The sequence below is a fragment of the Colletes gigas genome, unplaced genomic scaffold (genome assembly GCF_013123115.1).
Source record: "Colletes gigas isolate AHSC1104 unplaced genomic scaffold, ASM1312311v1 Colletes_gigas_Sc00019, whole genome shotgun sequence".
In the NCBI taxonomy this organism is placed as follows: Eukaryota; Metazoa; Arthropoda; class Insecta; order Hymenoptera; family Colletidae; genus Colletes; species Colletes gigas.
In genome coordinates, this window is record NW_025106648.1 from 5180410 (window position 1) to 5205031 (window position 24622).

At 34.1% G+C, this 24622-nt stretch overlaps 1 protein-coding gene across 1 annotated transcript; it reads right to left on the bottom strand.

Annotated features, from left to right (window-relative positions):
* Nucleotides 1–327: 327 nt before the first annotated feature.
* LOC122400669 (T-box transcription factor T homolog) lies at nucleotides 328–20753 on the bottom strand. The gene is made up of 6 exons (XM_043402246.1): nucleotides 20455–20753; nucleotides 8306–8401; nucleotides 4760–5003; nucleotides 3005–3158; nucleotides 2135–2332; nucleotides 328–1726 (listed from the first exon to the last, which is right to left on the bottom strand). The coding sequence occupies exons 1-6, from the start codon at nucleotides 20751–20753 to the stop codon at nucleotides 909–911; spliced, it is 1809 nt and encodes a 602-aa protein (XP_043258181.1). The 3' UTR covers nucleotides 328–908.
* Nucleotides 20754–24622: the final 3869 nt, after the last annotated feature.

Consider the following 24622-nt stretch of genomic DNA (forward strand, 5'->3'; position numbering starts at 1 on the left):
ATTTTTACGTCTTTCATTTTTCATTGTACTATTTTGTAATTATATAAATAATTAATTTATCAAAATCGTTTTTGTTTTTTAAAAACTTGGCTACGAATTAGTATAAATTAACCACTGTATATATAACGGTTACAAATTTATGATTTGTCTATAAATAAATAATCATATGTCATCTATGAGCAAATTATCTTATGATTTTATTGCACTTCGTTTAATTCTGAGGAAGAAACGATATATGCTCGTTTAGTATATTTTATTTTAATGATTATATTATGTAATACATATTATCTAAAAACATTAAGACACGATCATAGGACGGATTGATTTCTCGGAAATCGAAATTGAATTGACATCAATTATTCGATTGGCAAAACACATTTAAACAGTTTATTAGATAAAATCTACAAACTGTTTAACTAATCCCGTTATAAACGCTAATATGTATCTCTATTTTACCATGTGTTCACTGTATTCCTGTTTCATAGTATTCGTTACATTCTTGTTGCATATTGCCCAAATTTTTCGATTCACATTAAAAAATGTATCCTATACTTAACAATAATTAATATAATTTCAAATACCTATACAGGGTATGCTAAGATTAATGGTTTAAATTGTATATATGTATATTACTCATCAAAATAAGGAATAATGTGTTAACTGTTTATGACGTATGTTCTTTTTGACGAGTATGAACATACCCAAACTTTAAACTATCAATTTTAGCACATCTATGTTTCAGAACACCTTATTCGTATTGCACCTAAGTGGACTCTGTGTACAACTTCATATTTAGTTTATATTTCGATTTTGCTCTCGTTTAATCACCTACCTATAGAAACAGTTGTGGAAATCATAGAGTAGTAGCTAAGTAACATAAATAAAACTAGTTGTATCACATACTTAAATCAAATTGCTGTAGTTTGCGGAGCAGGCGGCGGTGTCAGTGGTGTCCAAGCAGCGGCCTGATGATCATTGGTCGCAATATCTGAATCCTGACGGTGATGTCTATCAATAACCGTTGTCAGATATCTTCGGTTCTCGTTTGATTGTACGTCGTTCAGCGTATCTGCACTTTGATCCGAGTAACTAACAGGTATATGATGTTCCTTTGGAGGAGTGTCATATTCTACACTGACAGGAGACACTGTACCAGTCTGTTGAATTGGTTGCAAATGTAACATTTGAGGATGATGGTGTTGCGGATGACGGTCTGGTGTTGTTGATTGAATAGGGGAAGCCTGATACTCGTGAACATATTCGTCAACAGGAGGAACCGCATCCGTGCCATTTGGATGTAAAGTGTGATGTAACCCGGTATGTGGAACCGGATAAGAAGACATCTGGTGATGTAAGTGGAGATTCAAATTTAAGTAGGATTGTTGCTGTTGTTGTTGCTCTGACAGAGTGGTGGGATGAATCCAGGCTGAGGTGTCGGCGCAGTGACTATGCTCTTGAGAGACAGAAGATAGATTTGACGGCACATACAATGTGCACCCTGTAGCTGTGGTTGGTGATGCTGTCCCAACAGTGCCTCTGTTGAATACTGCATGCGATGTTGAAGTCGGCGAAGGCGAAGGTGATGTGGGCCATTCTTGGGTAGGTGGTAAACAAGCTGGACTTAAGTTTTGTAAAGATTCTGGACTCCGTGGTGACCATCCCGATGCTGCCATGTAGGCTGTGGAATGCAAGAGTTGCACCGGGCTATATGGATCCGTGCGTTGTTCTGTAACGTTAATTTGAAACGTCAGATCATTTGTTTTTAAAGAAATCATTTGCGTGTAAAAGTAGTCTAAACGAGCATAAAATCACTACATATATTTGCAGTACGGATCATTTAAAAATGACAGAGATAGAGAAGAAAGCATTATAAGATTAATAATGTGGTAATGTCTTGGATATTGGTCGATGTTCGGGACCGAATCTGGCTAGAAATAGATCTTCCAGGAACTCCCATCTCTCTTTTTTTAGGGAGAGGATATTTAACAATAGATTTAGAAACATAAGCATACTTGACCGCCGGGACAGGCGGGAAGCCAGTTCCAGGAACTGATGGAGATAGCAATTGGTCAATTTCCAAGGGAAAATCTCGGCCAATTTCCAAGGCATCACTTAATAGGTTTAAGAGTCGTACCATCTTGAATATATTTATGTCTCAGTGTGTAAGGCGACGATCTACAAGTATTTCTGTGACCAGCTGTAGAAATGGTACAGGAATTCGAGAGATGATTATTAACCGTTACCGATGCTTGATTTTGGGCGGCTGCAATGGCTGTAGCAGTATTATATTCGTATCCCATACTAGACTGTGGCAGAAACCAAGCACCTGTGTCTGTAATCCATAATACGATTTTAATATATAGTAGCTTGCAGTGGTCAAAATTGATTACATACGGATTTTGAAACTACGATTTGTACTAAAGGTCACGGTCTTCAATATGTATTTAATACACCGATTAGAGTCAGGCATTATCCGAATAAATCTTCAAACTCAAATAAAAAATAACAGGTGAAATCTTATCCATTATTTGTAATCCGTTCAATATTATTTGTTATGGAGTCGAATGAAGTATAAAATCAAAAGTTATTCAATTTTTCGGGTGACAAAAAGAAACAAATGTCTAAACACAAAATTGATTTACTCAAACTTTATATTTCATTTAATATATTGAATTAAGAGTAATGAGAAACGATTAAGTAAAAAGACAGTATTTAAATTTGTTACGTTTGCTCTTGATTTTATTCGTTCATGTTTTATCGTGGACTATGTTTACTAGAAAATTGATTAGAAACGTCGAAGAAATAAATACACACATTGATCAAGTAAGTTCTATATAAAATTGGCAGTATTTAATATTTTTGTAAAGAAATGCGAACGAACCTATTACATGACCTAATACATGTATCGTAATTAGAAAATGTAACCAATTTTGACAGCGAATCACTGTATATATTCAGTGGAAAGATTTAACCCTTCTTCATAATTTTCAACTAGTCAACTTACATTGTGGATAAGTTTGTGGATCAGCAGGTCTTTCCTTAGCATCGAGGAACGCTTTCGCGAAAGGATTGTATTTAATTTTCAAATTCGTCACTTCCTCGTTTTGATAAGCTGTCACTGCTATGAACTGTGTCTCAGGATAGCGGTACGTAAGAACCTAAGTATGTACAAATCAGATAAGGATTAATAATTTCTTAGATTCGTTGTTCGAAACTGCAGAATTAAAGAATTAGGTATTCAGAAGGTCTGAGTTAGGTTTATTCCTTCTTGATACTTTTGAGCATTAAACTTCTCAGGAGGATATGTAAATGAAAGTTATAACTTAACGATTGCGTTGTAATCGTCAATATGAAAATACATAAACTTATAGTCTTTTATTTCTTAGATCTGATGTTCGGATGAAGAAAATACTGTACATATTTATAAGACGAAGAAATATATCTGCAAAATCTCAATACAAAACAATCTACAGTGACTGTAGACACTTAGCAGTTGAGCCAATATTTTTCCAACAAAACATGAAAATTGTATTAAACTGTTGAAACTCGTATAGAGGTATATAGTGTAATGTTTCTTTATTTGATATATAACAACAATACAAAGAAACCTTTAGTAGTACTCAACAAATTAAATAAAATTTGAGGTTGCGTATGAAATTTAGCTGTCAGTAAAAATCGTTGGTAACATTGGAAATTCGGTGAATCCCCAATTGCTTTTTATCTAACAACGCTTAGCTAGCTGATTTAGCAGCATTCTGATTGTTATATGCGTTGTTCTGCCAAGAAATCAATAAAAAAATACTTACAATGCGACAAACTACAGTAGTATCACTATAAAAACAAAGAAAGTTATAATGAAATTAGTAAAATTATTAATCGAAGTAGAAGCACAGTTCAGTGTATAATAAAATGATACAAAGTAGAGGACCGTGTAGTGAATAAATTAAAAGAGAGGTCTGATAAAAAACTGAATATCAGGGATGAACGATGGATTGTTAGAAAAATTAAGGGTGATCCGAGGATTAGTGCTCCAAAATTAGCGTCAGAAGTTGAAAAATATTTAATTAAGAAACAAAGTGACTCAACCATTAGAAGAGTATTAAGAAAACAGAAGTATCATGGTAGAGTTGCTCGAAAGAAGCCGTTCATAAGTTTGCAAAATAGGAAGAAGAGGTACAAGTTTGCTAAGAAGTATATAAAGGAACAGTTTACTTTTTGTTATTGGCTGAACCGCTAGATGTACGATTTTAAGTGACAGTCACTGTATCTGTCATTGAAAAACAAAACAAAAAAGTCAAACTTAAATTTTAGATCATGTAATTATCATTGTAGGTCGTTATACTCCTTTTCTTATTCGCAACAACTCTATAAAGTCAAAAATGTACAGTGCCATTTAAAAAGAAATAACCTTGTCTTTTTATCGATAAAGAATTGTTTCTGAAAATTTTTTGTTTATATTACAATTTGTAGTTGACTATAAACTGATTAACTTTTGTTTAAAATATTTTTTTCGCAGATTATCGGAAGTGCCTCAAAAATATTGGCGACAATTGCATAACACACCCTGTGTATTATTCTTAGTATTATACTTAAAGAAGGATCGGCTGAAGAAAGATTGTAGTTAAACAATATATTTTCATTTACATGTTTTTCTGAGAAATTTACCTTCTTGATCCCTAATTTTTTAATATACAGATTAGATATTATAGAACAACGTTCATCGTGGTATAATTATCAGAGAGCACAACTAATATTGTACCGTTCTTTGCTCCACCGCATCCACGCGAACCAAATGAACACGAGGTTCGTATTTGTGTAACGAGTTCAGCATAATTTGTCCATTCCCGTTAGATTTGTTCGTCAGCTTCACTTTAGCGAACGATACAGCTTCCTTCATCCAATGGGATCCGAAATTCGGGCTCTCTGGATGTATGTAAATAGGATTCGGTGGGGCGACTTCCGCCTTTCCACCTGGGACCCATTCTCCGTTAACGTATTTCCATCTACGAAGAACGGTTCTTAAATTATATAACTTTTAAACATTTAATCTTTCAATAATATCATTATGTATATCGTTCGTTTTAGGAAAATTTTTTAAAACGAACAAATTTTACCCAGGTCTGTTTTCAGTCCTCTTCGGTATAAATAAGTCTAAAATAAGTAAACATGTAATGTAAAGAGGAATAAGAAATAACAAGACGTGAAAACAAATTCAAGAATGTTTGCTAAAATCATGAGAGACAACCACGTGTTTAATGGCCGCGTTTAAAAATGGTCATACGACTAAAAAACACAAAAATAGAAACCAAACCATGTAGGAACATACATTTGTTGTGAAAAACTCAGTTGCATAATTATTTATTCAACTTTCTCTCGTTTATTGGAAAACCAAACATGTATTTATTCTACACAACGATTTTTTTTCTTTTTCCAATAAATAATAAGAATTAGAAAATCGATACTGAAGTTGAATAAAGAAAAGTGTAATTAGTTTCTTAGAATTGATGTACATAGTTTGAATTATATTTTTGTGTTTCTTATGTAAATAATCGTTTTTAACATGTGATTGTCTCTTAAATTTCAAGGTGACATTCTTAAATCTATTTTGACTTTTTGTTATTTCTCGTTTCTGTTTAGATTAATATGTTTGCTTTGGATTTATTTGCACAGAAGAGGACTGAGAATTCAGTTGAAAACGTTGTGCTAAATATATTAAATATTTCCTTCAGCACGCAAAAATTAAACGTTTCATCTGCAAAGGAATTTAATCTTTCAGCCAGAAAGAATATCACCATCTTCTATTGAGTGAATTTAAACATTTCTAACATGATGATCTTCAATTTGGAAATTTCAAAAATTCTGAAATTTTGGGAGTATATAAAGCATATATAGATACATATATACATATATGTTACATAATTTTTTTTGTTGCTCAAATTCACTTTAAAGGGTAGAAATTAATCTTCAAATATTTGGCTATTTTTTACTTTATTGTTGCAACTTGAAAGCTATACAAGATAAACAACATGAGTCAATTTTTAATATTTTTGGTGCAATTAGGAAATTATATTATATTTATTTATTTTTTTTTAACAATTGTTTACCCATTACTCGTTAAATAAAAATATAAATTTGAATGATAGAATAGATTATTTCACAATAAACAAATAACAATTGAGCTCATTCGATCGTAAAAATTGCTATGTTTAGTTTTATTGATTATCTATTATTCGAATAACATTTTGTTCAACTTTGTTATCATTATGTATAGGGACTTGGTTCTTATTTTTCGATTTTTTGTATTGGTTTCAAGTTCAACGTTGGATTTCCTATTCTATATTCTTGCATTTTTCCGAAATACTAATACACATTATAAAACATCTTATTTCAGATGATTTGGTCATTAGGTATCTCTTCTGTTAGCCTAAGTAGGGGTAATCTTCACCCGATTAATAGTCACTTTTGTTAAAAATATGTTTCTATAATCTGTTTTTTATATCTGGTTTAACGCTTGTCTAGTAAAAGTTATTTTTGTTTTTGTGTGGTTGGCTACATTGCTGTATCTCCCCTTTTTATGTCTTTTGGTGTGTCTATTTTTTTTTGGTATGTGAGAGTGTGCCTACGAGGAGGGCACAATGTCATAAAATTATTACACTCTTTTTGTTTCCTTTTTTTTCTTTTCTAAATTAATAAACAAATATTGTATAAGTTGAGTTTATTTTCTTTAATTCTAACAACTTTTATAGAAATTACTGCTTTTAAATGAAATTAAGTGGATTTATACTTTTATACGTATAATTTTTGACAATACGAAAACATTGACAACGTTACCTATTCGTCTGAAATAAAAATTTTCAAATGCTACTTCATTTGTCTGTTACAACGACGTGCCCTAACTAAAAGTCCCTTAGGGGGTACGATTTAGGCAAATTCACCCTACAGATTTTAAACTAGTTATAACTAAATAGTACGGTGGACCTTATTTTTCAACTTAGAATTTTCTTGGGACACTCCCTGAAATTGTAACACTACATGAAAAAATAACCTATGCAAAAATAACCTGTTTTTCTCCATTAAAGTGTATCGTTTGCTACACTTTCTAAAGATATAGAAACAAAATTTAGGGTTTTTTGTTTTTTTTTAAGTCGCGATTCTAAAATTTCAAAAATTTATTGCGGACAAAAAATATACTTTTTCGCATTATATTTACTTCGTTAACTTCGTTTTACGAAACAGTATTAACCTATTTATGATAAAAAATTATTAGTTTAAGTGATATTTTAATTGTCTCTTTTGTAAATAATATCAAAGTGCATCAATTGATGCAATAAAAAATATATGACTTCATTTTTTCGAAGTTAACGAAGTAAATATAATATTTTTTGCCCGAAATAAAATTTTGAAATTTTGGAATTGCAATTTATAAAACATGAAAAACCCTAAATTTTATTTCTACCACTTTATATCCTTATAAAGTGTGGCAAGACGAATTCAAAGAGGTATTAAAATATATGATAGCGATACACTTGAAATGGAGGAAAACGGGTTGCAAAAATAAAAAATGTTCAACTTCGATATGCCTCGCCTTTCCTTTGTCCGATCAATTTCAGATTTTGCATAGGTTATTTTTTCATCTAGTGCCACAACTCCAGGTAGTGTCCCGAAAAAAATTTGTCATTAAGTATAACTAATGTCCACCCTACTAAACAGTCAAAATTCGTCTTACAAGATGATACAAACAGAAGATTAATTTTGGAAATGTATTCATAAATGCATTTACTTATTATTTCCAATACAGATGGAATATTTGAAAAAATTCGACGAATGGAAGCCTCTATTCTCGCAGAGGAAGGAATTTTCGAACGTTTATTGTAGTTGCCATGATAAATCATAAATATCATTAAAAGTTTATATTTTTTCAATAAAGAACTTTCGCAGTTTATATGAACTTTTATTGTCTATTTGACCTAGTATCACAATTCCAGAGAGTGTCCCGAAAAAAATCACGAAAAAAAATTGTCATCAAGTATAACTAAGGTCCACCCTACTAAACAGCCATGCTAACTCATAATGGTTGACGACAGGAGTCGTGAATCTTTTCTCGAACGATAGTTGAGTTGCCTCGCTCGCGTTCCTACCGCGATCTATTCCTCGTGCAAACAACGGATGACGATTGACCGAGTTAAAAATAGCGTTCTAACAAGTTTAGAATCATGCTTAACGGTGTTACTGCTCTGTGGATGAAAGGGGTACGATAATTACCCCTAATCTCTCGTACGAAAGACGAGGACAAGATTATTGTTACCTGTGCGGATCCACTTGGACGAATTCGAGAAGAAGAGTGTACATGGCTTTCGGTTCTAATCCTCGCGCGACTATCTTGACAACTGGAAACATGCGTCTGAAAGTAAAAATCAACAAAACATGAGACTGACGGTTCGTCGTTTTGGTTTTATTGGTTTGTTTTAGGGTTTTCTTATCTTTAAGTATCGACTGTATTAGTGTAGGGCCGACTTTAGGGTTACGTGGCGCCCTATAAAAGGTGTTCGGCCACCCTTGGGAAAAATTTTAATGGGAAATTCTACGGGGCAAAATAAGACGAAAATGAAGAATAACAATTTGTTGATTGAGGCTTTGTTAAAAAGTTATTAACGTTTAAAGTTCCGCCTGTAGAACGGCAATCTGCGAACAGCTGCGTGCATGCGACAGTGGTTCTTATTCAGCATGATAGACTCTACTTAATGACGTATCGCCATCCTTAATAACTTTTTAACGAAGCCTCGATCAACAAATTGATATCCTTGATTTTCGTCTTATTTTGGCCTCTAGAATCTCTCATTAAAATTTTTCCCAGAGGTGGACAAATACTCTGTATAGTTTTATGCAGTTTATGGAAACTTTAAGATTTTAAATCGTGTAAAACGAGTTACAGGTGTGGTTTACTTGTTTACACCCATTTTGCATTAGCCGTTATTTATGTAAAAACAATTTTACCAGTAATAATCTCTGTGGACATACACGAGGAAAGTAAAATCAAGACATACAAGAAGATCATGAGGAATGAATGATGGAAATAGAGAGACATCTGAGAGAAGAGGGGGTAAGACGATCTACAAGATTGCAGGAAAAAGAGGAGCAAACAAATTTCATTATTATACAAGACATGGGATTACCGAACAACCATGCAGAAGCAATAAAATCAAAAGACTCAGAGAACTGGAAAAAAGCCATGACATAAGAGATTACCACAATGGAACAACATGGTGTATGGAAATTAATTCAATGGCAAGAAGGGATGAAAATGATAAAGAGTCGCTGTGTTTACAGCAAGAGACAAACACCAGAAGGTGATATAAAATACAAAGCGAGATTAGTTACTGTAGGATGTAATAAAAAATTAGGAATAAACTATGAGGAGTCGTTCACACCAGTTATACAGCTGGAAACTGCAAGAATTGTGTTATCATTAGTGGCAACTTACAAAATGAAGATTAAACAGTTTGACGTGAAATCAGCTTATCTCTATGGAGATCTGAAGGAGAAAGTATATATGGAACAGCCACCAGGGTTTGCAAGAGACAATAATAAGGTTTGCGAATTACGAAGAAGCATATATGGATTATCACGTTAATATCATTAGGATTAATACAAATAGAAGGTGAACCGTGTGCTTATGTTTTGAAAAAGGGAAAACAACAGCTGATGGTGGGAATATATGTAGACGACTTTATTATAATAGGATCAGACAATATAGTAATTGAAGAGACAGTATCAAAGGTTAGACAACACTCCGAACTAATTGAAATAAAGGATAAAAACTTTCTAAATATAAGAATTACGGAGAACGAAAATGGAATACAATTGTCTCAGGCAGCATACATTGCGAAGATCTTGAAAAAACGTAACTTACATATAACACAGGATCTGGATGTATATGAAGACTCACTTAAAGTAGATAAAACAGAGTATCAGGAATTACTAGGATCACTTATGTACGTAGCTGTGGGAACAAGACCTGATATTTCCTATGCGATAAGTAGACTATCGCGATATAATCAAGAACCAAGAGTAATGCACTTAACAGCAGTAAAAAGAGTATGTATAGATATCTCAAGGGAACAATGGATTATAAGTTGCAGTATGATAGAAAGGAGTCCCAATTAACGATGAGTACCGATGCAAGCTGGACCGCCACAAAAGATGCCAAATCATATGGAGCTACATAGCCAAAATAGGTAATAATCTGATAACTTGGAAATGTCAGAAGCAATAACTGGTAGCATTGTCTACCTGTGAGGCTGAGTTATTGGCTATTTGTGAAGGCATACGGGACATAAAGTGGATCAAGACAGTCTTAGAAGGATTAGGAATGGGACATTTATGTAAAAACCCAGTAGAGGTGAAGACAGACAGCAAGGCGGCAATTGGCTGGATAAACAAGGATAAAGTCACTAACAGGACGAAACACATTAACAGAAAGTACTACTTTGTGAAAGATGAAGTAAAGGAGAAAAGAGTCGAGCTGAAACATATAAAATCAGAGGAAAACGATGCCGATATATTAACACTATGACGTCCGGTGGCTCCACGTTGGTGCCATTCGGAAATTATTGTGCAAGCGCCGATGGCTGTATTGTGGTATTCAAAACTGTAGAACGAAAGTTAATATTGCGTGTTCTGTTTAACTAACAGTAAATTACAGACGTAACAACTTTGTATTTTCATAAAAACCTGTGCTCTTCGACAATGGCAAACGAAAAAGAAGACACAATTACACATGATGAGTGTGTGGACATCTTGTCTGATGTTTCACACGAATTTGAAGATTGTGAAAAACTAGAAGACATTACGTCTTCAGAAAAGGAAAATGAGGCAACATCTTCGGATGAATCTCGAAAAACCGCCGGCGATAAGCGAAATTATGTAAGTCAGTTACACCGGTGCGACACGAAAAAATCTAGATTAGACGTGCGGACGGCATAGTGTTAACAAAAGGACTGACTGAAGAAAAGGTAATTAAGGGTACTAAGATGTTACAGGTAACCAGTGAGATCGTGCGTCCAAGAGAGGGAATTGTGGCGCGCATATGGCCGCACGATGGCGCTTTACGGGAAAGTACTGGTCGACCGTGGGGGAACCCCAAGACAGGATCGCCACTCGGTTGTGGGGATTTTCGTGCGTGAATATTAATACCGAAATAGTTGTATCACTTCCAATGTATGACTTATTGACATGAATAAACTACGCTCTATATTATTAACGGACCACAATCCCATTCCGCATTTTTCTTGAACTCGCAGAGTTATGCAGCGTTTCAAGCCAATGGTAATTACATTTTTAATGACAATTAAAACGCACTGCAATTCAGAACCATAATTCACAGTTTGGTTCGGTTGGTTGGAAAATACACTCCTGGAGGAGAGTATCGTTGGGAACAATTTCTCCACTGTCATATTGCATATGAAGTTTGGTTGGCAATTGATAAAATGTATATCTATAAATACATAAAAATTTCGAGTCAATCTACTAACATCGACGTCATTCGAAACAATAAGACAATAGTTAGCGTAAAGATTCCATTTCTTGTCATGTAAATATAAAACCAACATACAAGTTATTTGTGGTGTTTCTTTAATCGAGCAGTTAAAGTTTTATTTATACGTTGTAGAATATTTTTATTGCGTATTATTAACGCATAACGGATAATCACTTGTTTATCTTTATTATTAGATAAGAATGTTATCCATTTCTAAGAGTTTAAAATACTGTTTTGGTGTCTTAAGTTGGCCAGTGGTTGGCACATTTACCATAATTCGGATCGTCGCACAGTGTATCCAGCAATGGACAAAAGTAAAAAAACTAAAGTCTATGTTTCATAAATTCTTATACCCCAAAATGTTAATAAAGGAATGTAGATTTTAACACTATCCATAACATTTACTGAATTTACCAATTTGTTGTTGAAAATGATGACAGAAAATTGCAATTTTCGGTGCATTTTCTTAAACATGTGCCATTTACCGAAAGTTTATGTTTTTAATTTGATTTTTGCAAGTTGTGTACAGTATTATAGTAGCTTCCAAACTACTAAACAATCTTTTTACAATATTAACAATTGGTCCCAATTTTTTATGTTAAATGATCATCAACTTTGAATTGGGTTTAAAAAAAAATACCAAAAAATACCTCGATGATTTTTTATATATTAAACTTTAATTTAACGCCAATTTTAGCTGCCCGAATTTGACCGAAACAGAGAAACTGATCAAAATTATTATTGCAAGTACTGCATACCTGCACCGAATCAGAATCGGAATTAATCTAATAAAAAATGTTCTTTTGTTTATTTACCAAGATAAGAAATTGTTTCTGTATCTATTTTATATTTTAATTAAAAAGAAATAAAGGAAAAACATTACACAGATGCAAATTGATGGCAGCAGTCGAGGCGCGAGTGGAATATAATGACACAAAAGGTTAAATGGCAACTGTTTGTACATAGTGGAATTCAACGTAGTGTTCCGCTCTCCCTATGACAAGAAACGTACTGAAAGTAGAGGGGGAGACCGGACACGGCTGCCAACTGCTACACACGCGTCGCACGGTGGTAACACAAAGTTATGATTTTCTTCTGGAACACCCATATACTCGAAATGATCGCTACGATATTTCAGGCACTTCCTCTAAACCAGGGTTTCCCACACTTTTTTTTTTATGGAACCCTTAAGAACCGTTCAGGCGCCTATGCATTTCTGGCAGCCTGTCACTTTTATAGAACAGTTCGATCTAATGAGACGATCTTAGAATAAACGACTTTGAAACGACAGATAAACAATAATGCCTTTCGCAAGAAAATTTGACTGAATTTGTTTAATAGTTTAATTTAATAGTTTGTTAATATTTTAATGCATTTCTATGAAAATATTGCAGCTAATCTTATTTTAATGTTATATCGCAACTTGTTTCGGGGAACCCCAAAATTATTTTATGGAACCTCAACGTTAGGTCTGGGTTAGGCCTGCTCTAAACCAATCAAAAAACTTTTCGAACAAAAGTTACACAGCAATCCAACAAGAAATTGTAATAGTAGAAATTAGCAAAACAATTTTTATTCAACAAAAAATCAAGGTCGCTTCAATCTTTTTAACAAAAATGTATAATTTGTTGTGCATCAATCGATGCATCTCTGTATTTTCTTTAAAAAACTATAAGAGGTAGGTCGAGAATGGACTAGTTTCGAAGCTATGATTTTTGTGCCGAATTCCCATTTACGCACTGTGCGCCGTGCTTGATTACTTTTTCTGCCTAAAGAAAATAAGAAAGCATTACGAATGAAAAAGCTGAACCGGAAACGCGAAAGACGGACCTCGATTTGGCGAGGGAAAATCCCTCGGGTGGGCCGAAAGATCAAAAGATACCCGGCACGGACACGATGTAAACTGGCCGACTACTTTTACGATTCGTATGTTATTAAAAACGATTACGGTTTGTCGACTGCGCTCATCGTGCGGAGGCAAAGTGTTCGCAGGTACCAGTTGAACGGAAGAACGTTTTATGCAGGATTGTGAGCATCGTAAAGTTTTATTGTCGGCGGCTCGATTCTTTTGCTTGATCGCTGGCACCAGTGTTACTTTCATTAGTGTTCATAAAATCTTGTTTCCCTCGACCGTGTGCTGGTTTATCATTTTACAAAACGTCCAATGGTAGCTAGTACCAGCTTCCCGGAAACGGGCAAAATTCGAATCTGTTAAACATTTTCCGACAATTATTTCGCTACTGATTATTAAAATACAAGTTTTATTGTAATTAGTTTATGAATAAGTAGTTTTTTCTAACCAAACTTATACTTTTGTCCAGAATGCAAACATTTTTTTCTTCTAATTTAATAATTTAATAATATTTTTTAAATTTAATTTAATAATTTTTTTTAAAAATTTAATAATTTTTTTAAAATTTAATTTACTAATTTTTTTTTAAATTTAAAATACAAATTTTATTGTAATTAGTTTAAGAATAAGCAGTTTTTTTCTAACCAAACTTATACTTTTGTCCAGAATGCAAACAGCATTTTTTTTTTTAATTTAATTTAATAATAATTTAATAATTAGTTGTTTATGCGAATGTTACAAAAGTTTTCTTTTATAACTTCATCTTTTATATATTATTACACAATTCTGCAATGGGGAAAAAACAATATGACGTGCTTACGAAAAGGTCATACCTCCGATTTTTTTTATACTCTAGATTCTTACGTATTTCGACGTGCTGATTACGAGTATGATGGTGAAAATTGGTGCAAATTTTATTTTCATAGCGGAAACCATGAAAAAAACTATAAAAATCATAGTTTTTTTATTTACTTCCGTAAATAATGGGAATGTTGAAAAATACTTCAGATAAAAGTTGTAGACCTCATCAAAGTACACATTTTATGGCCTATTGATTTTTGTCATAAAGATAATACTCTCTGAGAAAAATGATGACTTATACGGACTCACCCTCGATTGCAATGTCCTTTACATATGTATATCATGTATAAGGAGAGAAAGTTTAAGGATAAGTTTAAGGATAGAAATTGTAAAGCCATAAACAATAAATGATAATGTTGACGAATAAACAATAAATGATAATGTAATATTCTTACACAAATATAAATATTTTTTTATATATTTAATTGTGTAAATATTCTTACACAATTCGTGCTGTATGGTTAGAATCATTGCCTTGGTAGTATTCGAATGTAGCTTGAATTTCTATTTTTGTTACACCTTTTAATAATATTTCAGAATATTTAAATACATTTTGTTTTGTATAATACTATAAAAAAAAAATAATTTTATAGTCCCAAATGTCAAAATACGTCCCCAGATTAGCGCACTTTCGCTTCTGTGTTTCCCAATCTTGTGTATTTAAATTTAAATTTTTAATATTTTCTATCTCCATACCATTCTTCGTCCATCAAACCCAAAAATTAAGGATAGTTTACTCGCTGTTAAGGGCGATTGACGATAAGAATGTAATTACATATTAAGTTTTATTCAACGTAATATTATATTTGTTAGGTCAACGATATAATAGGAACTTTTGTACCTCTTCTCATAAAATTTGAGGATTGGTTTGATCTTCGAAGCATGAAAGTGGAACAAGATAAAAGAAAAATAGTCTATGTTCTACTATCCATACAAAGTTTCAAAGCAATCGATGGTTGATATCTAAAATAACTTTTTCTTAGTTTAATAGAAAGTGAGGCACATTCTCAAGTATTACAAAATTATCGACTTTGATATATCAGTTACTTAGTGAAAAGGCGAAGATTGTAGGGTTATTTTTATTAGTTGTATGTCTGGTGACTGAATGTAGTGTGAAGTAGGCTTAATGTTGGCAGCACTGGCTCGCGAGAGGATCTACGCGTCGGTTTCATTGTCTTTTGAGAGTTGTGTACAACAGAAAATTATGTTACCCACGAGGGTCGTTCAATAAGTCCTTAGAAAAAGATAAAAAAACAAATTATTTTAGGCAGATTTTTTTTTATTTTTCAACATAATCTCCTTTTAGTTTTATACACTTTTCCAAACGTTTCTCCAACTTTTTTAAGGCATCTAAAAAGTAAGATTTCGAAAGGTCCTCAAAATAGGCATCTGTTTGGGCGGTGACCTCCTCGTTCGACATGAACAGTTGTCCGCCGAGCCATTTTTTAAAATTTGGAAATAAAAAGAAGTCACTGGGGGCCAAATTCGGTGAATACGGTGGATGTTGTAATAATTCGAACTTTAATTCCATGATTTCGGCCATCGAAACTGCACAGGTGTGCACTCGTGCATTCTCTTAATGGAAGAGGATCTTTTTCAAATGAGGACGTCTTTTCTTGATTTCTTCGCTCAACCGGTGCAATAAAGACGCATAATACTCTCCAGTTATAGTTTTTCCTTTTTTCCAAGTAATCGGTGTCGATGATTCCGCGTGCATCCCAAAAAACTGTGGCCATCACCTTGCCGACCGATTTCACCGTCTTCGCCCTCTTCATAACACGTTCGCCTTCAAAAACCCACTGTTTTGTCTGTTCCTTTGTCTCTGGAGTGTAGTGGTGTATCCACGTTTCATCCACAGTTATTTATCGACGCAGAAACTCGTTAGGATTGTGACGAAAAAGCGTCAAAACAACCTTAAAGTCGATCACACGATTGGGTTTATTCTCCACTGAAAGCAAACGCGGCACCCATCTTGCCGAGATTTTTTTCATACCCAATTTTTCGTGCAAAATTGAAAACACTGTTCCTTGCGATATGCCTGTGGCCTCAACTATTTCGCACACTTTGATTCGTCGATCACTCAAAACCATATCGTGGATTTTGTCAATCATTTCGGGAGTAGTCACTTCCACTGGACGTCCCGAACGACGTTCATCATTTGTAGATGTACGGGCCACGTTTAAACTCATTTACCCAATTGTAAATATTTGCAAACACAGGAGCAGATGTGCCATAAACTTCATCCAACTCAGCTTTGATCTCTTTCGGTGTTAAGCCTTTTAAATACAAGTGTTTAATCACCGCTCGAAACTCACTTTCTTCCATTTTTCTAAATATGCAAAAGTTTCTTGCTTCAATGGACAATAAAAAGGAAATCGTGTGGTGGATATAACTGAGAATTTGACAGCTGTCTAGTGAGTCATGATGCTGACTAAAAACAAAAGTTTTCGATGCTACGAGCACCAGCACTTGGATTTTCTAAGGACTCATTGAACGACCCCCGTACATAAAGGGAGTATACCAAGCAGAGTGAAAGGACAGAGTGCAACGTTTAAGACTGCTTCACAACCTAGCTCAATTGATGTAATAGTAATTGGTAATATCTTTTTATTGTATATACGACAGACCTGATTATCGGAAGTGCATACTTGGCGAAGGACTGCCGTTACCAGAAACTCCAAAAGAAAAAGGAAATCTCATCATAACGTTGAACATCGAATTCCCGGTATACTTGCCTGCATCGAGTAAAAATCACATTCGAAGAGCATTTGATGTATCGGATGATAGCAGTGATGCGAAATACATTCATCGTCTCGTATTGGTAAAAATATTTGCAAACACAGGAGCAGATGTGCCATAAACTTCATCCAACTCAGCTTTGATCCCTTTCGGTGTTAAGCCTTTTAAATACAAGTGTTTAATCACCGCTCGAAACTCACTTTTTTCAATTTTTCTAAATATGCATAAGTTTCTTGCTTCAATGGACAATAAAAAGGAAATCGTATGGTGGATATAACTGAGAATTTGACAGCTGTCTAGTGAGTCATGATGCTTACTAAAAACAAAAGTTTTCGATGCTACGAGCACCAGCTATTGGATTTTCTACGACCCTCGTATATGTATATTAGATATATATTTCATTATTATCCAAAACAACATTGGATTACACATAATTTACCTCATTCCATCCACAAAGATAAGTAAGGAAGAAAGCTATTTACTACCGTCTATATTCTATTTAAATTCATATAAATATAATAATTCATATAAATATAGTAATTTAAATTCATATAAAAAATTAAAAAAGCAAGATTTGTACTAAGGTTGTTCCGTTGCGTCCATTCGTCCGTGTGAATCATCTAAATTTTCGTAACGTTTCGTAATGATCTCTTTCCACTCTCCATAAATTTTTCCCTTGCGCAGCATATACCGACTATTATTTTTACCTTCTGCCTTGTTCGCACAGACGCTCTAATTAATACATTTTTACGCTCGACGAAGAGCCATCTTTGCTTTGGACCTTCCGACAAACGGATAGATCCTCCGGCGTTCTTAAATATGAAACTCGTGATGTACTATTTTAAACGCGTGAATTATTTACGGAAATCAGCATATCATTGACACTTAATAAATCATGTCTGTTTCCAGAGATAGGTTGACAATTATTCGAGGCTCTAGTTCAGTGATTCTTAAGGGGTAAGACCACTGTAAAAACCTGAAATAAAGCGTTTTTTTTTCGACTGGGTGGAAAAATAAGAGGATAATAATATTCAAGAATGTTATTAATCATGTCGTTAAGTGTTGAAAAAAAATATTTATTCAAAAATAGTGCAAAATGACGACACTGGAGCCATTCTCGCGAGGCGTTTTGAATCTGAGGCGCTCTGCGGCATGCAGTATAACTGACGCAACAAAAAATTTTCTCTTAATTTACGCGAGTATAGCTAGAGAAATACGTAGGGGATCTTCGATAAGTTAATTTTAACATTATTTATTGACGAATGATTGCACCATTTTTTGTACAAAATTGAACTTTCTACTTCAAATGCTCTCCAATCACACAAAAATTAATATTTCAAAAATCCCCTACGTATTTCTCTAGCTATACTCATAGATTAAGAGAAGATTTTTTATTTTTTTCCAGATACAAATTTGCGTCAGTCACACACTCGAATTCAAAACACGCCTGGCGAGAATGGCTCCAGCGTCGTCATTTTGCACTATTTTTTAATAAATATTTTTTTTTGTAACATTTAATGACATGGTTCATGACATTCTTGAATATTATTATCCTTTTACTTTTCCATCCATCAAAAAAAAATTGCAAAAAAAAGGTTTATTTCAAGTTTTTACAGTGGTCTTACCCCTTAACCATTTCTTTCCACGAACCCCTTTTGGCTTATCGAAGGATTTTTTATATCGATGTTCACGCAAAAGAAGCAGCCTATAAGAGTTAGTTTACGAACGAATCTAAAATTTGTATTCGTTATTCGCGAATAAAATTTGCCCAACTCTGTCTTCACCTAGTCGTTCGGTTGAACCTAAAATTTCAAATTAAATAGTATTTTTGGGACGCCTTGAATTTCGTTTTATTTGTATTTCAAAGGGCTAATACGTGTTCTTCTCTGTTCATTAGGGTGGACCTTATTTTTGATTATTGAAATTTTTATGTGCAACCCTCTAGATTTATTCAATTTGATAACAAAATAATTCCTGCAAAAGGGGACGTCAATAGGACGATGGGAAAATGAGCCACAAATGACTTAAAGTTTGGGAATTTCAGTAATTTATTTTAATCCTATTTGTAACTTTATTTTAAAATGTCGCTTGAAGAAATTGTTATTATTTAATTATAACATTTATCTATAGAGACGACTATAAAGGGCTCGTAGAACTAATGATCATTGTTCGTGGGTGGCCAAGGCTATACAGGGTGTTCGGCCATCCTTGGGGAAAATTTTAATAGGAGATTCTACAGGCCAAAATAAGACGAAAATCAAGAATACTAATTTGTTGATGGAGACTTTGTTAAAAAGTTATTAACATTTAAAGTTCCGCCCGTACCGAATTTTTTTCTAGAAAGTGGGTAGGATTTCGGGGGTAGGTCTATTCACCAAAAATGATTGTAATTGACTCCCGCAACCGAAAATAATTTTTCCAGAACGATTTGAAATTTTTCAATTTCGCCGAAAAATTTAGGCAACCCTTGTCGATTTTTCTTAAAAATTCGTTTTTAATTTTTAATAAATTTGTTTGACACTGTACGGAAATTTTGTCTAATACTTTTTTGTAGGTATCTATAAGCTCTACTTCAGAAAAAAATTTCATTGAAATATATTCACTATTCTAAAAGTTATGAACGTTTGAAAATTGAACCATTTTTATGGGGGTTTTCGCACTTTACGAGGTCAAGAACAACTTTTCGAATATTCTTGGAATATCAACATATTCTCCACTAAAATACGAGTTGTTTGCCGATCAAAACATTAAAATCCTCCAATCTGTTCATGAGTTATGACATTTTAAAGATTCGCATGAAAACACCTACCCGAATTTTTTTCTCGAAAATGGATACGATTCCGGGGATATGTGTACTCACCAAAAATGATTGTAATTGATCTCCGCAACCAAAAATAATTTTTTCAGAATGATTTGAAATTTTTTAATAACTTTTTAACGAAGCCTCAGTCAACAAATTAGTATTCTTGATTTTCGTCTTATTTTGGCCTCTAGAATCTCCCATTAAAATTTTTCCCAGGGGTGGCCGAACACCCTGTATAAAAACATATTTTTGATTCCTCTTTTACGCGATTTAAAATTTGTTTCTTAATATTCTAATCATTTGAACGCATTAATTATTTATTTATGCAAGCGCATACTCAAAGATATTTATAGACTGTAATGTGAAATGAATAATCAGTTGAAGGTCATCCGGAGGTCATGATATAGCAGATCATTGAATTCGCCTTGGCACGAACTACAAGTTTATCAGTACACTTTTTTCATAGAATCAGAAAAAACTGTCGTTTCATAATTTACTTTATCATGTTAATTACATTTACATACAGTAATTACATAGTTATTTATATAGAAACGAAGAATTATGAACCTATTAAGGTCCACCCCAGTGTTTACTGATGAATCGTTCGTGCAATTTTACCCCGTGAATTGATATTCGTAGCATGATTTTTGGCAGTGCACTCACCTTCCGTTCTTCGTGACGATCATTTCGTTGGTGAGGCACTGAAACTTGGTCCAGAGATCTCTGTCCTCTAAAGACAGAGACAGAGGTAATCCCTGGTTACCGCTAATCGTCATAGTACCAAGACTTTGCCCGGATACAGCGGACCTCTCGTCGTTCTGTTCCTCGCGATCGCCTTCAGGAGTCGCCCGACTTTGCCTGACGCGTTCCAGTTCACGGTCCTCGCGAACCTCCCTTTCCCGTTCCCTTTCGCAACAGGATGAACGCGATGGAGAACCGGGAGTAGCCGCCGCAGACTGCATGATCCTTGTTCCCCGACTTCCACGCTGCCCTTCTGCCTCTGAAGGTACAGTAATGAACAAAAGATTAAGGTAATATTCTATGAAAAAAATATATTATAATTAAGGGGCCATTCTACTTTGTAGGCACGAAAAATACATGTTTCTTTGTGATTTTTTTTTGCGGACTATTAAAGAGCGATTAATTCCGAGTTTTGTGGATACATTTATTATATATTTAATTATATTTACGAATTTTTGCAAAGCATAACATCTATTGATTACGTTGTTTTTGTTGATCAACGAACAACAGTTTTTACGAACGGCGCCCGACTGTGTATGTGATATCTCGCGAACAAGTTATCCGAAATCCAAAAACCAAAGATATTCTTAATACAGATAAGTTTGGTTATATTAGGTGTACAAATGAATAATCCGATTTTTTCAGCCACATTTAATGTTTATTTTAAAAGAAAGTTAATTGAATTGTTCAATCGAAGTATTCGCCGTTACTTTCTATGACTTTAAGCCATTTTTCAGACAGCTGATGAATTCCATCTCGGAAAAATTTTACGTTTTTAAACTTAATAAAGTCGTCAAGACATTTTCGGATCTCATCCACTGATTGGAAGTGCATATCGGACAAGGTGTGTTGCATCGACCGGAACAGGTGATAGTCAGATGGAGCAATGTCTGGTGAATACGCCGGTTGCTGTAAGACGTCCCAGCCAAAACTCATTATGGTGTCTTTTATATGGGAAGCAATATGTGGTCAGGCGTTGTCATACAACAATTTCACTGGACGTTCTCCTTTACCAGTATACGGACGTTTTCGTTCCAATGCTTGACTCAAGCCGATTAATTGACGTTGGTAGCAGTCCGCAGTAACTGTTTCACCCGGTTTCAACAACTCATAATAAACCACGCCCTTGATATCCCACCAAATGCAGAGAAGAACCTTCTTTCCGAAGCGATTGGGTTTTGCAACCGATGTTGATGCTTTGCCGGGATTTACCCATGACTTTCTGCGTTTCGGATTGTCATAGAGTATCTACCTCTCATCGCCCGTAACGATTTTCCACAAGAAAGACTTTCGACGCTGCTTATTGAGAATCGTTGATTTTTGTTGGTTGCAGTGAGTTCATGCGGAACCCATTTTCCTTCTTTCTGGATCTTTCCCATCTCACGTAGGCGTTTGGAAATCGTTTGCTGGGTTACTCCTAACTGTTCTGCAAGTTCTTTTTGCATTTGTGCCGCATTCTCAGCGAGCAGTTGTTCCAAATCATCGTTGTCGCACTTCTGAAAGCCTCCAAGGCGTTGTTTGTCGATTAGACTCAAATCACCGCTTTTAAACCGCTTAAACCAAAATGCGCACACATCATACGATACAACACTTTCACCGAGAAAGGAACAAATCGATTCGCATGCTCTTGCAGCATTTTTCCCTTGTTGGAATTCGTAAAGAATGCAGTGTCGGAGATGCACCTTATCTGTTGCCATTTTCGACTCTACTGAATTGAATACTTTTGAAGGTTATATTGGGTCTTTCGCTAAACTATCTTTTGTTTTAACTAGCTATATGTCAACACTATATGACCGCAAAAGAGCGGGAAAATCTATTAACTTTAAACTTGATTTTATAATAGCTTAAGATAATTTGAATTATTCATTTGTACATCGAATAGCATGAACTAGGATCTTTTCAAAAAAACGAAAAATGGCAAAATGGCAGCTATTTTACGAAAAAATACTGAATAATTTCATATATTCGGTTGCTTTTTTGTTAACAAAAGAAAAAGTATTGCATATATCGCAATTGTCCTAGTTTATGCTATAGGGAGACTATAAGGAGACTAGTTCTAAAGATACTGTATAAATTTGATGTTGATATCTTGAACAGTTTTCATGTTATCGTCTACGCAGTGCCGAGAAATGTAATTTTGAGAAAAAGAGCTTTGAAGTTTCACGTCCAGTTGTTATACCTGCGCATGGTACATTTCAGCAGGCTATAATTTCGTTAGTTTTCCGAATTTCAATTTAATATTTGGTAGATATATTTTCGAGACTACATACTAAAAGAAAACGCAAAAAAAATTCGATTTTTTAAATCCTACAAAGTAGAAAGGTCCCTTAAGTATATTTAATCCAGTAAATCATTAAGTGAAAACAGCTCTTTCGCAAAATATCATCCCTCTTATTATGATACTGTCTGTAACAATTGTCGATATGGCAATTGTGAACCTCTGAAAAAATTTCATTCTTTGTGCATTTTCTTAAAGAATATAATTTTTCGAAATATATCTGCAAAACCTCGTGCCTCAACTCATAAAATTAATGGCTGTTTAAAAGAAGCGGTGGCCAGTGATCGATTTTCTGTTTAGTTGAGAAGCACTTTTTTAACATAAAAATAAAGAACGAATTCAATTTTGTTGAGCTGTTCATAATCTCGCGACAATAAGCACGCGGACAAATGGCGCCACCTATAATAAGATTGAATATTGTGCGGGGATTTCCGTGGTTTTTGTTCGATTCGAGTTGAGTCGAGTCGTTTGTTCGAGCCGCATGGTCGGCATCGCATACTGTAATTTCTTTTATAGTAAACTATGTAATATCTAAAGAATAATTAAAGTGGTTGTGTTTAATAAATAAATATTGTCTATATACATTTATTTAATCAGTTCCTATGCAAGGGAACCTGATATTTTTCAACATATTTCAGGGTATTTTCTATATGTTTCTGTGACATCAACCTATACGTGATGTTATCTTGTATTTTTTTCTTTGGACGTTGTACATATGTCTGGTGAGTGAATGTAATGTGAAGTAGGCTTAATGTTGACAGCACTGGCACGCGAGGGGATCTACGCGTCGGTTCCATTGTCTTGTGAGAGTTGTGTATAGCAGAAAATTATGTTACCTATATATTAAATATATATTTCATTATTATCCAAAACAACATTGGATTGCACATAATTGACCTCATTCGTTCCGTAATTGTATCCAGTCGTTTTGACGGAATGATAAAGATACATCTTCTAACAATGGTGGAAGATCATTTGTTAAAAACGTTAGAAAAGATTCTCCTGTCAACCGTTCAGGAAGGAAATAAGGTACTATTAAGAATTCATCACACATGCTCAACCAAACATTGCATTTGAATTAATGCTGAAATGATCTTTCTCTGACAGCATATGTATTCTCAGTTACCCATACGTGATTAACGCGTAAATTAAATATGCCTTCACGTGTAAAGCCTCGTCAGTCCATAATTCATATTTTTGTTATAACTTCTTAACAAAGCATTTATGGATTTTTTGTTATATAACATTTTAGTCTTAGTTTTGCTTGTAGAACACGGAAAAATGGCGGAACATCCTGTATACGTTCACTAATCCACGACACCAACTGTAATTACTAGACTGCAGATGTTTATGCATTTATGGAAAATTTTAAGTCTCAAAACATTACAGAATGCACTTAACATTCAAAAATATAAAAAATACTTAAAGTAAAATATGAATTATTGAGACAACCTCCAGAAAGCTGCCATTTCATTAATTCTATTAATAAAAATATGAATTTGCATAAAGATATTCACAGTTGATATCAAATTTTCTTCCTGCATTTGCTTCCATCCAAATTTTTTTGTTAGATGCGTCAAAACTAGAAACGAACTTTCCCGCGCACTCTAATCTCTTCTTCCGATTTACTGCGTTAATTAAATTTAACGGTTTCTCATGGCTAACTCTACTGTTTAAAGGCTTACTATTTTTCCTAACACGGAGACAGTATGTACCTTTCCACGTATTTCAGGTGTTGGGGGTACGAGGATCCTTCTTGACAGCTATCAGTATGGGTGTTTCGTTACGATTTCTCAGCAGTTTAGGTTTTCT